This window comes from Chiloscyllium plagiosum, unplaced genomic scaffold (genome assembly GCF_037043375.1).
Source record: "Chiloscyllium plagiosum isolate Xiang-an unplaced genomic scaffold, Cpla_swu_hap1 HiC_scaffold_11, whole genome shotgun sequence".
Taxonomy (NCBI): Eukaryota; Metazoa; Chordata; class Chondrichthyes; order Orectolobiformes; family Hemiscylliidae; genus Chiloscyllium; species Chiloscyllium plagiosum.
Genome location: NW_028270149.1, coordinates 83,443,240 through 83,459,724, shown reverse-complemented (window position 1 = coordinate 83,459,724; position 16,485 = coordinate 83,443,240). Strand labels below are relative to the sequence as shown.

General features: G+C 45.2%; 2 protein-coding genes across 3 annotated transcripts in view; one reads left to right on the top strand and one right to left on the bottom strand.

The window, feature by feature from the left end:
* The window catches only part of LOC122557073 (diacylglycerol kinase eta), a 223,800-nt gene that overhangs the window by 71,478 nt on the left and 135,837 nt on the right, over positions 1–16,485 (top strand). Inside the window, exon 1 of one of the 2 annotated variants that reach the window (XM_043704350.2) lies at positions 16,029–16,357. The exons of the other annotated variant lie outside the window; for it this stretch is intronic. Within the exon in view, the coding sequence (XP_043560285.1) occupies positions 16,301–16,357 (57 nt within the window). The 5' untranslated portion in view covers positions 16,029–16,300. Of the gene's footprint in view, positions 1–16,028; positions 16,358–16,485 lie in introns of those variants that run through there. 2 annotated transcript variants of the gene reach the window in all.
* On the bottom strand, positions 706–14,272 carry LOC148148857 (uncharacterized). Its single transcript, XM_087992298.1, has 3 exons — positions 14,185–14,272; positions 2,444–3,552; positions 706–954 (listed from the first exon to the last, which is right to left on the bottom strand). The coding sequence occupies exons 1-3, from the start codon at positions 14,270–14,272 to the stop codon at positions 706–708; spliced, it is 1,446 nt and encodes a 481-aa protein (XP_087848424.1).

Here is a 16,485-nt window from a genome sequence, read left to right as displayed (position 1 = left end):
CAAAAGGTTTAATTGGAAGCAGTAGCTTTCGGAGCACTGCTCCTTCATCAGGTGGTTGTGGAGTATAAGATTGTAAGACACAGAATTTATCGCAAAAGTTTACAGTGTGATGTAACTGAAATTATAAATTGATAAAGACCTGGATTGTTTGTTCAGTACAAAACTTTGAAGACTTTCCGGTTGTATTTGAGAGGAATATAAACCAGTTGACGATTGAGAGATGTTTCCTGCCAATAGGTTATTTCTAGATTGAGGAAGAATGTAAGTCGCATGGAAAGGTTGCATCAGGCTTGGCTGAGGTTAGGCATTTCTTCATTTTGCAGATGAGAGTTGACCAATGGATGAAGTTCCAGGTTGGTGTGGTACTCGTTGACCTTCATCAAACCTCAAAACGAGAACTCGTTTCTGCTTGGGGTAGAGATCACATCTTAAAAAGAGGTTTTTTTTCAGTACAATGGCCATGCATGAACGCAATAGGCTGAACCACTGCTCAGGAGCAGGGGGGATGGGAGGCAGAATTTTAAATCAAAATGCTCCAGGCTCGAAATTCAAGTGTCAGCTTCTGTAATTTTGATGCTGTTTTAAAAATCGGTGCATCCAAAGATAACCCCGCCCAGAACTGGCCACATCCCCAGGCTGAAATGAAAAATAAGGTGATGAGATTTCACCGAGACCAGGTTAATTGGCAAGATTCAAAGTTATAAACTACATCAAATCTTCCAAGAGGAAATCTCGAGAGATACTTTCCAATTGATCGTGGAGTTTTACATTGTTTTGGTCTCTTTCGAGGAGATCACATGACGGCTGGTGAGTGTGGGGCTCAGGGAATTGTTCTGCTGACAATGGTTGTACCGGTAAAATTGTGTGAGGCGGACATGGTGGAGTCGGTGGCTTAGCATTAGGTTTCGGCAGGAGGCCTGAGATTTGGGCTTTGCACAGAAAGGATTTCTCAGCCTTCAATACAGCAGGACACTTCGAACAAAAACTTGCACAGAAATGTTTCCCCTCTGGAACTGAGAGGCATTCTGGGTCAGCGCAAGGAAGGAGGAGGATCCATCTGTTCCTCTGAGTATTTGTCTTCCATCCCTTTCCTATTCCTGTGCCCCCTGTCAGGCTCACCACTGTCCTGCTCGAGGTGGACTCCTACTCTCAGGTGACAGCCTGTTGCTCAGGCCTGAGACTCTCTCTGTGTTCAGTTTCAATTACCTGGGATTGAGTGGACAATTCCAGGCCCCAGCACTTTTCATCACATTTGACAGTGTTTGCTCTTTACGTTTCACTCATTTTTCTCTTCCTACTGATCCCACCATAATTCCACTTCCTGTGTGAGCTGAAAGTCCTTGCATACAATGCTGACCATTTATCAGAGCACAGGGACTGTCCCTCTTTATCTAATCCCATGCTGTTCCTTTCCTGCAAGTGTTTGATAGAGAGAGTGTAGAGGAGGCTTTACTCTACATGTAACCCTGTGCAGTACCTGTCCAGGGAATGTTTGATGTGGACAGTGTAGAGGTAGCGTTATTCTATATCTAACCCTGTGCTGTACCTGTCCGGGGAATGTTTGATGTGGACAGTGTAGAGGTAGCGTTATTCTATATCTAACCCTGTGCTGTACCTGTCCGGGGAATGTTTGATGTGGACAGTGTAGAGGTAGCGTTATTCTATATCTAACCCTGTGCTGTACCTGTCCGGGGAATGTTTGATGTGGACAGTGTAGAGGTAGCGTTATTCTATATCTAACCCTGTGCTGTACCTGTCCGGGGAATGTTTGATGTGGACAGTGTAGAGGTAGCGTTATTCTATATCTAACCCTGTGCTGTACCTGTCCTGGGAATGTTTGATGAGGACAGTGTAGAGGTAGCGTTATTCTATATCTAACCCTGTGCTGTACCTGTCCGGGGAATGTTTGATGAGGGCAGTGTAGAGGTAGCGTTATTCTATATCTAACCCTGTGCAGTACCTGTCCGGGGAATGTTTGATGTGGACAGTGTAGAGGTAGCGTTATTCTATATCTAACCCTGTGCAGTACCTGTCCTGGGAATGTTTGATGTGGACAGTGTAGAGGTAGCGTTATTCTATATCTAACCCTGTGCAGTACCTGTCCTGGGAATGTTTGATGAGGACAGTGTAGAGGTAGCGTTATTCTATATCTAACCCTGTGCAGTACCTGTCCGGGGAATGTTTGATGTGGACAGTGTAGAGGTAGCGTTATTCTATATCTAACCCTGTGCAGTACCTGTCCTGGGAATGTTTGATGAGGACAGTGTAGAGGTAGCGTTATTCTATATCTAACCCTGTGCAGTACCTGTCCGGGGAATGTTTGATGAGGACAGTGTAGAGGTAGCGTTATTCTATATCTAACCCTGTGCTGTACCTGTCCGGGGAATGTTTGATGTGGACAGTGTAGAGGTAGCGTTATTCTATATCTAACCCTGTGCAGTACCTGTCCGGGGAATGTTTGATGAGGACAGTGTAGAGGTAGCGTTATTCTATATCTAACCCTGTGCTGTACCTGTCCTGGGAATGTTTGATGAGGACAGTGTAGAGGTAGCGTTATTCTATATCTAACCCTGTGCAGTACCTGTCCGGGGAATGTTTGATGAGGACAGTGTAGAGGTAGCGTTATTCTATATCTAACCCTGTGCTGTACCTGTCCTGGGAATGTTTGATGAGGACAGTGTAGAGGTAGCGTTATTCTATATCTAACCCTGTGCTGTACCTGTCCTGGGAATGTTTGATGAGGACAGTGTAGAGGTAGCGTTATTCTATATCTAACCCTGTGCTGTACCTGTCCGGGGAATATTTGATGTGGACAGTGTAGAGGTAGCGTTATTCTATATCTAACCCTGTGCTGTACCTGTCCTGGGAATGTTTGATGAGGGCAGTGTAGAGGTAGCGTTATTCTATATCTAACCCTGTGCTGTACCTGTCCTGGGAATGTTTGATGAGGGCAGTGTAGAGGTAGCGTTATTCTATATCTAACCCTGCGCTGTACCTGTCCTGGGAATGTTTGATGTGGACAGTGTAGAGGTAGCGTTATTCTATATCTAACCCTGCGCTGTACCTGTCCTGGGGATGTTTGATGTGGACAGTGTAGAGGTAGCGTTATTCTATATCTAACCCTGTGCTGTACCTGTCCGGGGAATGTTTGATGAGGACAGTGTAGAGGTAGCGTTATTCTATATCTAACCCTGTGCTGTACCTGTCCGGGGAATGTTTGATGAGGACAGTGTAGAGGTAGCGTTATTCTATATCTAACCCTGTGCTGTACCTGTCCGGGGAATGTTTGATGAGGACAGTGTAGAGGTAGCGTTATTCTATATCTAACCCTGTGCTGTACCTGTCCTGGGAATGTTTGATGTGGACAGTGTAGAGGTAGCGTTATTCTATATCTAACCCTGTGCTGTACCTGTCCTGGGAATGTTTGATGAGGAGAGTGTAGAGGTAGCGTTATTCTATATCTAACCCTGTGCTGTACCTGTCCTGGGAATGTTTGATGTGGATAGTGTAGAGGTAGCGTTATTCTATATCTAACCCTGTGCTGTACCTGTCCTGGGAATGTTTGATGTGGATAGTGTAGAGGTAGCGTTATTCTATATCTAACCCTGTGCTGTACCTGTCCTGGGAATGTTTGATGAGGGCAGTGTAGAGGTAGCGTTATTCTATATCTAACCCTGTGCTGTACCTATCCTGGGAACGTTTGATGTGGACAGTGTATAGGTAGCGTTATTCTATATCTAACCCTGTGCTGTACCTGTTCTGGGAATGTTTGATGAGGACAGCGTAGAGGTAGCGTTATTCTATATCTAACCCTGTGCTGTACCTGTCCTGGAAAGGTTTGATGTGGACAGTGTAGAGGGAGCTTTACTCTTAATGTCATAGAGTTGTACAGCACAGAAACTGACCCTTTGGTCCAACTCATCCATGCCGACCAGATATTCTAAATTTATCCAGTCCCATATGCCAGTGTTTGGCCCATATCCCTCTAAACCCTTCCTATTCATGTACTCATCCAGATGCCTTTTAAATGTTGTAACTGTACCAGCCTCCACCATCAGCTCATTCCTTACACACACCACCCTCTGTGTGAAAAGGTTGCCCTTTTGGTCCCTTTTAGACCTTTCCCTTCTCACCTTAAACCAATCCCCTCTATTTTTGGACTCCCCTATCCTGGGAAAAGATCTTGGGTATTTACCCTATCCATGCCCCTCATGATTTTATAAACCTACATAAGGTCACACCTCAACCTCCGACACTCCAGGGAAAACAGCCCCAGCCTATTCACCCTCTCCCTATAGCTCAAACCCTCCAACCCTGGCAACATCCTTGTAAATCTTGATTTTGTCTTTGTGTTTTCTCTCTCTCCCTCTGGGCACCATCTCTATCTATCCCCCACCATCATCAGCACAAATACCAATCATACCCAGTTGCTAAGAGTCACTGGGCAAGATTAGATTAGATTCCCTACAACGTGGAATTGGGCCCCTCGGCCAAACAAGTCCAGACTGACCTTCCGAAGAGTAACCCACCCAGACCCACTTCCCTCTGACTAATGCACCGAACACGATGGGCAATTTAGCATTGCTGATCTACTTGGACTTGCACATCTTTGGACTGTGGGAGGAAAATGGAGCACCCAGAGGAAACCCACGCAGACACGGGGAGAATGGGCAAACTCCCCACAGTCGCCCAAGACGGGAATTGAACCTGGATCCCTGGCACTGTGAGGCCATTGTGCCGCCTCAATTAACTCTATGAAGTTGCCAGGCCTGCTGAGTTTCTCCAGCACTTCCTGTTTTGTTTGTTTTAGATCTCCAGCATAATTTAATTAAGTGCCTTTAGTGTCATGGAATAAGAAATGAGGAAATCTTTGCTTAAACTGGAAATGTCCTGGTCATTGTCCTCCCTGGGCCATGACAGTCCCTGTTGATGGGTGCTCATACCCTCTGATCGGAAGCTAATCCTACAGAAATCCCTGGTGGAGCCTTGTGTCTGGGACCTCTGCTGTGTGCAGAAAAGAGAGGTGCTGGAGACAAGAGGAGAATCATAGAATCTCTACAGTGTGGAAGCAGGCCATTCAGCCCATCAAGTCCACACCAACCCTCTGAACAGCAGCCCACTCAGACCCGCACACTCCCCCATCTCCCCACCCTGCATGTCCCATGGCTAATCCATCTAACTTGTACATTTTCGGACTGTTGGAGGAAACCTGAGCACCCGGAGGAAACCCAAGTTGACACAGGGAGAACGAGCAAACTCCACACAGACAATCATCCAAGGCTAGAATCAAACCCAGGTCCCTTGTGCTGTGAAGCAACAGTGCTAACCACTGAGCCACCGTGCCTCTGTTATCAAACCTTTCATCGTTCTGTCGGGCAGAAGGTATAAATGCTTGTATGCACATACAAATTGATTCAAGAACAGCTTCTTCCCCGCTGTTATTGGACTTCTGATTAGACCTCTCAAACTTTAAATTTAATGTTGATTTCACTCCTTGTGTATCTTCTCTGCAGCCATAACTTTGTATTCCTCGCTCTGTTCTATTACCCTAATGATCTGCCTGAACTGCAGTTCCTCTGTACTACAGCAACAAATTACATTTATATAGCTGTATAACAAAATGTCCACAGGGGATTTCTAAAGCAAGATATGAATTTGCATAATGTAAGGGGATTTTTGGTCAAGTAACTCAAAGTTGGTCAAAGAGATAGGGCGATTTGAAGGCATATGCTTGCTGAGGATTGAGATCTCAGAGGTCGGTGGGGCTGAGGGACGACAGGGAGGGGTGAGACCATGGAGGAATCTAAAAACAAGAATATGAGAATCTGGATTGTGATAGCTGTGTTCTCCAGCACCACACTTTGGCAAGGGCAGGAGGATCATGGTGAGGGGTGTGGAGGAGGTTTACCAGCATGGCACTGCGGATGAGGGATTTGTGATCACAGGGTGAGGCTTGTTAAGCTCTGATTGTTGCTCATGATGCAAATGAGACAGAGGCAGATTTGATTACAGTGGGCAAGATTATGCCAATTTCCATCGCAAGATTATGCCAGACAGGCAAGGAGAAATGAATATTTCGCATTGGTTTTCACCTTGGAGAAACAAATGGAAGCTGGAGAACTCAGGGAAATAAATATTGATTTTTTTAAAAAAACAGAACAGTTCATATTACAGAAGAGGAAGTGCTGGAGGTTTTAGAAAATGTAAAGGTGGATAAATCTCCAGGACGTGATCTAATGTATCCCAGAATGCTGTGGGACGAGGGGGGAAATCAAGGAGACCCTTGCAGATATATTTACATCACTTATAACCACAGGGGTGGCGTCTGATGTCTTGAGGGTGGCTGATGTTGTGTCTTTATTTAACAAAGGTTGTGAGGAGAAACTGAGGAACTAGTGACCTATGAGTCTGACTTCAGTTGTGGGTAAATTGTTTGAGGTGATTGTAAGGATTTATAAACATTCAGGGAGGCGAAAATTGCTTTGGGGTCGCCAGCATGGTTTTGTGTAAGGAAAATTGTATCGCACAAATTGATTGAGTTTTTTGAGGAAGGTACCAAAAAGATTGATGAGGACAGAGCGGTAGATGTTGTTTTCTTGGGTTTTAGTAAAGCCTTCAACAAGGTTCCGGATGATAGACTAAATAGTAAAGTTAGGTTACATGGGATTCAGAGCGAGCTTTCCAATTGGATAGATAATTGGCTTAACGAATGGAGATAGAGAGTAATAGTGGAGGAGAGTTTTTTGGACTTGAGACCTGTGACCAGCAGTGTTCCACAGGGATCGGTGCTGGGCCCACTTTTGTTTGTCATTTATGTAAATGATTTGGATGAGAAGACAGAGGCATGGTCAGTAGGTTTGCAGCTGACACCATAATTGATGGCATGGTAGACAGTGAAGAAGGGTTTCGAAGATTACAAAGAGTGCTTGATCAAATGGGTCAATAGGCTGAGGAGTGGCAAATGGAATTCAATTTGGATGAATGTGAATTATTGCATTTTGGTACAAACAGGAGGATAACATATACTGGTAGGGCCTTGGGTAGTGGTATAGAACAGAGGGACCTAGGGGTTCTCATACATAATTCTTTGAAGTTTGCATCACATATTGACAGGGTAGTTAAAAAGGCGTTGAGCAAATTTGATTTTCATTGCTCAGCCCTCTGGGAATAGAAGTTGGGAAGTCATTTTGAGTTCTTCTGGAGTACTGTTCTGGTCACCCTGTTATAGGAAGGATATTATTTTTATTATTATTATTAAGGTAGTAAGGATTCAGAAAAGATATACCAGGATGTTGATGGGTAGGGAAAGTTTGAGTTATAAAGAAAGACAGGACAGGCTGGGAATTTTTTTCACTGGAGCATAGGAGGTTGAGAGGTGACCTTACAGCGGTTTATAAAGTCATGAGGGGTATAGATAGGATGGGGGATTTCAAGACTGGGGTGGGGCACATTTTTAAGGTGAGAGGAGAGAGATTTAAGAAAAACGTGAAGGGCAAATGTTTTACACAGGGTGGTCCACGTGTGGAATGAACTTCCTGAGGTAGTAATGGATACAGGCAGAGCTATAACACCTATAAAAAACACTTAGTACGTGAATAGGAAAGGTTTGGAGGAATATGAGTCAGGAGCAGGCAGGTGGGACTAGTTTAGTTTGGAATTATGTCCGGCATGGTTGGAATGAAGAGGCTAATTCTGTATGCCTGGTCTGCTCACTTATGGCCTGTGTCTACACCTGTGCATTAAGCAGGCTGTGAGTGTGTGGCAGAACAGTAAGCATGAGCAGGCACCAATCAGGACTGGGCAGCAATGAGGGAGAGAGACAGACCGGGGATAAGAGACATCCCATGGAATCACATAGCCAGGCATGAGGCTGGAGGGCAAATTCCAGACAGTCCCAGATTAGTCACCACGGTCCCATCTGTTGTCATTGAAGAATTGGTCAAGAGAAATTTCAATATTTAAATTTGAATGAGGAATTCTGGGAAAGATGGATTGGATTTGGGAGTGACAAGGAGTTTAAGGAGCGAAAAGGGACTGGAGATCATAGAATCCCTACAGTGTGGAAACAGCCCACACCGACCCTCTGAACAGTATCCCACCCAGACCCATTCCCCTACCCCATTACTCTACATTTCCCCTGACTAATGCAGCTAGCCTTTACATCCCTGAACACTATGGGCAATTTAGCATGGCCAATTCTCCTGACCTGCACATCTTTGGATTGTGGGAGGAAACTGGAGCACCCGGAGGAAACCCATACAGACACTGGGCGGATGTGCAAACTCCACACAGACAGTCGCCCAAGGCTGGAATCGGACCCAGGTCCCTGGCGCTGTGAGACAACCGTGCCACACTAGTTGGAGCATGAGTTGGCAAGAAGCGTGGGGTCAAGAATAGATTTCTTGAAGAATAGTGAGTGATGATAGCAGTTCCACAAGGAGAGTGCACTGTTGACAATTTCAGTGAACATGGGTTGCGGGAAGGGCAAGTTGGGTGGCTTAGCGATTTCATGAGAATAGGATGGAGAGTTAATAAGTAGGGCCTGTGAACAAGATGAGCTCAGAGAGGGTGTGAATGGAGGCCAAAAGGAAAACTAGAGAAAAATACAAGTTCAGGACTAGGGCAGTGATAAGTAAGGATGTGGTTAAACTGGAAACAAATTTAATCAAATCTTGTGAAAGTGAGACATTGCTCCAGATCCCAGGAAGCATGTTGCTGATATTCATATTTCACAATTCCAGGGCATCCCAAAGTGTTTCACGGTCATTAGATTAGATTAGATTAGATTAGATTACATTACAGTGTGGAAACAGGCCCTTCGGCCCAACAAGTCCACACCGACCCGCCGAAGCGAAACCCACCCATACCCCTACATTTACCCCTTACCTAACACTACGGGCAATTTAGCATGGCCAATTCACCTGACCCTGCGCATCTTTTTTTGGACTGTGGGAGGAAACCGGAGCACCCGGAGGAAACCCACGCGGACACGGGGAGAACGTGCAAACTCCACACAGTCAGTCGCCTGAGACGGGAATTGAACCCGGGTCTCAGGCGCTGTGAGGCAGCAGCGCTAACCACTGTGCCACCGTGCCGGTCATGTTGAAGTGTAGTCAATACTGTATGTAGGAAGTGCTCCCCAAGTTGTAGAGCTTCATGCAAATATCAAGGGATCATGCGTGGAAAGAGTCAGTTCTGTTTTGTTAGTTCAGAGATGAATATTCATTAGGAAACTGCTCATAATACCCTTGCTCTCCTTGGACTAAGGCTTTGGGTTCTTTTGCATCAGCTGCGGTGGCAGGTGTGACCAAGCCAAAAGAAACCTCAAAAACTACAGTCATCCCTTTTTCATTCTTGGAAGTCTTCAGAGTGTGGGTCCAACTCAAACATCAGAGGCAGGAGTACTCCCACTAAGGCAAGTCTGACATCGTAATGTGCCCAGAATGTGACCGTGCAGATTGATCAAAACAAAAGGAGGGACAGAAATGCTGTTGCAATAATTTTACAGTCATCCAGAACAGAATGGGCCAAATTATCCAATCACAGATTTGAATCACAGGATAGAAATCACACTTTAAAAGGTCAAACATATACACATAAAGAGAAGGTAAATCAATTGCTTTATCATATTAACAGTTTGCAGGAGCTAGGCACTTATAAATACCCTTAAATCCCCAAACACAGCACAATTATAAAACAGAAATCCATATCAATTGGAAAAAAAATTGCTGAGATTGTGAAGAATTAAATTGATAACTCCTTTTCGCATTAGGCACGAGGTACGTACTGGAAGCCACATATAATAAGATACAGGCACTGCTTTTTGCAGACAGAAAGAACACATTCACCACTGTGTCTGTTTCAACAAATGAGGCGGGAGCCATTCCCAAGTCCATTTATCACAACAATGCCTTGACCAATTAAGACATGCCTGGTTTAAACTTTTTAAAAGATCACCACACTGCCCTCTCCCAACACAAAGTCCAAGATCCTATGTGGTTTACTTAATAACATAATTCTCATCCTGCCCTGCTACCCTTAAAGGTTTCTGTATGTAAGCCTCACTTCTCTCTGACCCTGAATCCCCTTTTATATTGTACTGCTTAGATTCTAACAAACTCGCCTCATTGGGATCTCACATTTCTGTATTAAATGTAACCTGCCATGTGCCTGCCTACTTCACAAGCCCGTCAACAGCCTCTTTCAGCTTGTGATTATTTTCCAAATTGACTCCTGGGAGAGATGCTGACATTAATACTGTGCAAGATTATACAACAGAGTAATACAATATTAAGAGAAGGGCTGTTGAGTTTGCAACAGTATTTCCAATATATATAAGACTATGTATTAAAACTTTATTTTAGTAGAACACCTCTTTCAATTCTTTCATGGATATTTCCTATGGGGATCCAATGTGAAAATGTCTATGTTAATTTGTAACACCAGTAGGTGGCACTCTAATAGAGATTCTTATCTAAAGCTGATCCCTGTGACACCAGCAGGTGGTGTAGTATCATCCTTCACCCCATCGCCTACAAAATCCACATTTTTCAGTAACTGAAATTTCCAATATCCAAAATACCATTATAAACAGAATAAACTATTACATTTCACAGTAATATGATTATTATGAAAGCAAATTATTGCTGATGCTGGAAATCTGAATCAGACAGAGAGAATGCTGGAGAAACTCAGCAGGTCTGGCAGCATTTGTGGAGAAAGAAGCAGAGAAACAATGCCTGATCCTCACCCCTTCTGTCCATGTAAATTATTCCAAGCCCTTGTTCTCTGCACAATCCACATCCCATGTTGACCTTTCCCTTAAATCTAGGTCCCAAAACATGCTCCCCCACTCTCCCCCCACCTCCCCCCTCCCTCCCCCCCCCCACCACCCCCAACCATGAGATTTCTAGTTGCCACAGTAATAAAATAGGTTTTCTCAAAGTCACAAATATCATGTGGCAATGATGGATATTGGTTCTTTGTCCTTCCATTGACAAAACTGGCCCAGTCAAGCTTCTTCGAGGAGAAAGTGAGGTCTGCAGATGCTGGAGATCATAGCTGAAAATGTGTTGCTGGAAAAGCGCATGAGGTCAGGCAGCATCCAAGGAACAGGAGAATCGACATTTCGGGCATAAGCTGAAGAAGGGCTTATGCCCAAAACGTCGATTCTCCTGTTCCTTGGATGCTGCCTGACCTGCTGCGCTTTTCCAGCAACACATTTTCAGCCAAGTCAAGCTTCTTGTCAGTATTAACCACTGAGCATTCACCTGATTCTGCCCCTTTTCCATCAAGCAGTAAAGCCTTCTATGACCCACCCTCACGTTCTCCGGAATCTCCAGGGAGTACAATAGTGCGTAACATCTTGTGTGAACTTGAGATGTTTAATGCATTTCATATCATTTCCCTGTGCAGATCCTTTCAAGTGCATTCTGACAGAATGTTATTTTTACATTGAAGAGTAAAGAGTACGCAGTTAAGTGTAGAATCATGGAATCCCCACAGCAGGGACGCAGGCCATTCGGCCCATCTTGTCCCACTGACCCTTCAAAGACCATCCCATCAAGACCCACTCCCCGACACTATCCCAGTAACCTTGCATTTCCCATGGCTAACCCACTGAGCCTGCACATCCCTGGACACTATAGACAATTTCCCATGGCCAATCCACCTGACCTGCACATCTTTGGACTGTGGGAGGAAACCGGAACTCTTGAGGAAATCCACAAGGGCATGGGGAGAATGTGTAAACTCCACACAGACAGTCGCCTTTCTGGTCACCATATGACAAACAAAAGGTTATAGCAGCATTGGAGAGCATACAGAGGTTTCCAGGAATGCACATCAGAAAAGCCAGGTCCCTTTTCTCCTGGAAAAACAAACTTGAGGGTTGACCCGATAGACAACATTTAAAATTCTTGAAGATTTTGATGGACTGGGCACAGGGTGGTTGATCCCATTTATGGGTCAAGTGCCTTACTGGAAGCCGTCAATATAAGAGAATTATCAAGCAATCCAATTGGAAATTCAAAAGAAACGTCTTTATTCAAAGAGGAGAACATGGAACTGGTGTGGTTGGGGTGAATAGCATTAGTGTGTTTCAGGGGAAACCAGGTGACTGACAACGTTGGATTGAAATGAGCAAAGATGGCAGGGATCAGGATTGGAGCATAACCACTAGCATGGACGGATTGAGCTGTGTGGCCTGTCTTTGTCCTATAGATTATGTAAAATTCTATGCATTCACCTTAAAATTCAAACTTTTGACCAGAATTTTGACTGCTTGTCCTATTTCCTCCTTCATTCACTCCACATTTGCATGATTACAGTCCTGCAGAATGCCTTGGGTCATTTTCCTATGTTAAAGCTGCCACATAAATACAGGATGTCGATGGCATTAGGAGTGATGTTGGAATCCCGCTTGTGTAGAAAGAAGCCATTCTATCCATCGAATTCCCTACACTGACTCACTGAAGAGCATCCCACCCCACTCCCGCACCCTATTCCCATAACCCCAGATTTACCACAGCTAGATACACATCCATGGACACTATGGGACAATCCACCTAACCTGCATCTCTTTGGATTGTGGAAGGAAATTGGAACACCAAGAGGAAACCAGAGCACTCAGAGGAAATCCACGCAGACACAGGGAGAAGGTGCAAACTCCACACAGACAGTCACCCGAGGTGGGAATCGAACCCAGGTCACTGGTGCTGTGAGGCAGCAGTGCTAATCACTGACTCATCATGTTCATGGGCATTTTCTTACCAGTGATGGTCATTACCTGGCACAAACATGGTCTGGATGTTATCTGAATATACTGGGCTTAGATTAGACCAACAAGTGCTGCTCCATTTTCAGGAGAATAGTTAATGGAGTTCAGCAGAGAGAGAACTCTCACCAGGCCTCCTTGTAAAGAAAAGCAAAGGGCACAGGATGAGTGTGGGGCTCACGGTTCTCTGTGTCTAACTGCCTATTTTTAACTCTATCTAACAGAGATCAGTGATTGCTGCTGCTTTCTGTGCACGAGCCATAACCGCATCACGGTTTCTTTTTGTGAATGATTACAAGTCACTTAATGAAATTGATAGCTGAGCAGTTTGATGTGCTGGGCAAAGGATGTGGTTTCATTTAATTATCTCCACCAAGCATTCTGCCAGCTTAGCTCCCCTCTGTAACACAGAACAGGTTTGTGAATTAATGCTCTGTTTACTGGTAACATAAGCACAGTGAGAGAACTCCCTTTCAACAACTGTCTCACACATAAGCTGCAAGAAACAACACTGTTCGACACCAACTGCCTCACATACAAAGCGAAACAGGTCCAAAGACAACTTCAGGAAAATGTGAAACTATCGTTCATTGTTCTAAAAGCTCATCTGGTTCACTCATGTCCTTTAGGGAAGGAAATCTGCTCTCCATACTGGGTCTGGCCTACATATGACTTCAGACCACAGCAATGTGATTGATTCTTAACTGGCCTAACAAACCTTTCAGTTCAAAGACAACTAATCCCTTCCCAAATCTCATGAAAGATTAATGTCACAACAAGCTCAAAACCATGGCTCCAGCTCCAAGAGTTGTACTGAATTATTGAGTTCCTTGCCTACGGCCTCACTTCCACCTTTGACATTTGTATCCCTACTAAAAGCTTAGCTCTGTCTCATGCAGGCCGCTCCCACTAGTACAGCCCGCACCTCTACTTCCTCAAGTCCATTGATGGATGTGGCTGGATCAAGTCAAATGCTGTATGGTTCCTTACTGATGAAATTCCTCACAATTCCAGGAGTATCCTGGAAGATGCAAATATAACTCTACCTTCTCTTCTCTTCCATACATTGCCTATTAAAGTCTTTTGCCCTTCCTGCCTGTATCCTAACAACAACCAACAGGTGTGAGGAGCTTACAGAATTCGGTGTCTCCTATACACTGTCTATTCCGTATAAAACCATAAGAAATAGGAATAGGCCCTTCAGCCCTTCAAGCTTGTTCTGCCACTCTTTAGGATTATAGCTAATGCGATGCCCCTTGTGTCCACATCCCTGCCCCTTCCCCATAACTGCTGATTCCCCTATTAACACCATTCAGTTGCCATTCATTGATTTATCCCATAACCAGTTATGCCAAACATGCTCCCCACCCTGCAGCTGAATTAATATCATTCTCTTGATCTGCTCCTACTTCCAATCATGCCCCCTTCCAAATCATGTTCCGTCAATGCAGTTAACACCAAACCATCGTCTGCTAAGTTTCCCTTCCGAGCACCCATGTTAACTGATGTTGTCAATAGTTCTGATGCTTTAAGTATTGCTTTCCCTCCTTTCAACAACTGCGCGTACCTCTACATCCAGGTTTTTGAGTTCTTTCAGAGCCTCACCCCTCCCTATCACAGTCATCACAACCAGATATACATTCTTCTGAGGCACAAGCATTCCACTAATGAATGTTCTGAATCGGCAGCCGTGCCTTTAGTCACGGAAACCCTGAACTCGTCAATCTCCTGCCTGAACCCACTGTCCCCCTCCTTCCTGCTTAAACACACTGTCCCCCTCCCTCCTGCTTAAACCCGCTGTCCCCCTCTCTCCTGCCTGAACCCACTGTCCCCCTCCTTCCTGCTTAAACACACTGTCCCCCTCCCTCCTGCTTAAACCCACTGTCCCCCTCCCTCCTGCTTAAACCCACTGTCCCCCTCTCTCCTGCTTAAACCCGCTGTCCCCCTCTCTCCTGCTTAAACCCACTGTCCTACCCTCCTGCTTAAACTCACTGTCCCCTTCTCTCTTGCTTAAACCCACTGTCCCCCCTCTCTCCTGCTTAAACCCACTCTCCCCCCCTCTCCAGATCAAACCCACTGTCCCCCTCCCTCCTGCTTAAACCCACTGTCCCCCTCTCTCCTGCTTAAACCCACTGTCCCCCCTCTCTCCTGCTTAAACCCACTGTCCCCCCCTCTCCAGATCAAACCCACTGTCCCCCTCCCTCCTGCTTAAACCCACTGTCCCCCCCTCTCCTGCTTAAACCCACTGTCCTCCTCTCTCCTGCTTAAACCCACTGTCCCCCCCTCTCCTGCTTAAACCCACTGTCCCCCCCTCTCCTGCTTAAACCCACTGTCCCCCTCTCTTCTGCTTAAACCCACTGTTCCCCCCTCTCTCCTGCTTAAACCCACTGTGTTCCCCCCCCCCCCCCCCCCCATGCTTAAACCCACTGTCCCTCTCTCCTGCTGTAAGAGGCTGCTTAAACCTCTTACTTTGTCTGGTGATCTGCCCTTCTTCGGCAGGGTCTCAAATTATATGCGACCCTTTGCCAATGAATTGCCCTTTGTACCGCATTGCAGGGGCTAGGTAAATGCAACTCATTGCTGTTGCTATGTCTATCCCGATCAGGAGATGGTATGGGTCGGTTGAGCAGAGTGTATTTGGGCTGCGCAAAATCTGATGGTTCTTGTCTGTATATTTTTCTTGTACATTATCTTATCCTGCCTGCACTACTATGTTACACCTGTCTTTCTGTCACCTTGTCAGCTGAGTGTACTGTACTAAACCCACTGATGACTGTCCTTTCCATTTCATTCAGGAACAGGCTAAAGCTGTGTCTGTAACCACTGCATAATCTCGGGCTCCAACTTTTCATTTCTTACAGTCTCACTCTCTCTCTCTCCTTGTAGCTTCTCCTGTGTGCAATCGGTTGAAAGAACACATTCACATTGTAATTGGATGAGACATTTCCTGCTATTCTAAAACTGCCATACTCTCATTGCTGTGATCTTGCTTCTCCTCCTATTTCTGGGCAGTTATCTCACCCAGCAGGTCTCTCCTGTCTTTCCAAGCAGGGTCTGCTCACTTGCTGAAAGCCGATCCTTGATCTTTCACTCACTTCCTTATTACCCAAGACTTAGGTGCACAGACCCATCCTACTTTGCACAGCATGGAAGCCAATTGGTTCAGAGGTCTGGGGCTGGGAATTTTGGAAAGTATTCTTTTCGATTCTTTGCACAGCACCCTGCTGACAGAGTCATACACACACACATGTCTACACAGCCTTTCTCTGTCTCTCTCAGTCTCACACACACACACTCACAGCACTTGCACACTCTAGCACTCACACAGCAAGCATTTGTCCTGTAGATAGAATCAAAGCAAAGACACACACATTTACAAGACGTGTCTCTCTCACACATTCACAACAACCTGTCCACAAGGCACACAGCCAATCTCTATCTTACATATACTCAAACATCCTCTGAAGGATTTAACCCAATCACTGCTGTTTGTAGGATTATGACAAGAGGGAACATTTCTTACTGATGTCGGAGAGCTCCAGTCAGCTCCTGAGAAAACAACATATTGTCTCCAGTTCACAGGTTTGATATTTTGAATAGTTTATTTTGGGGTGGGGGGGGGAGTGGTAGCAGTGAACGAAGAGTTAAACAAGTTGATATCTGTCGTTTCTAAACTTGATTGTAGTCACGATCCAATGCCCTCTTTTGAC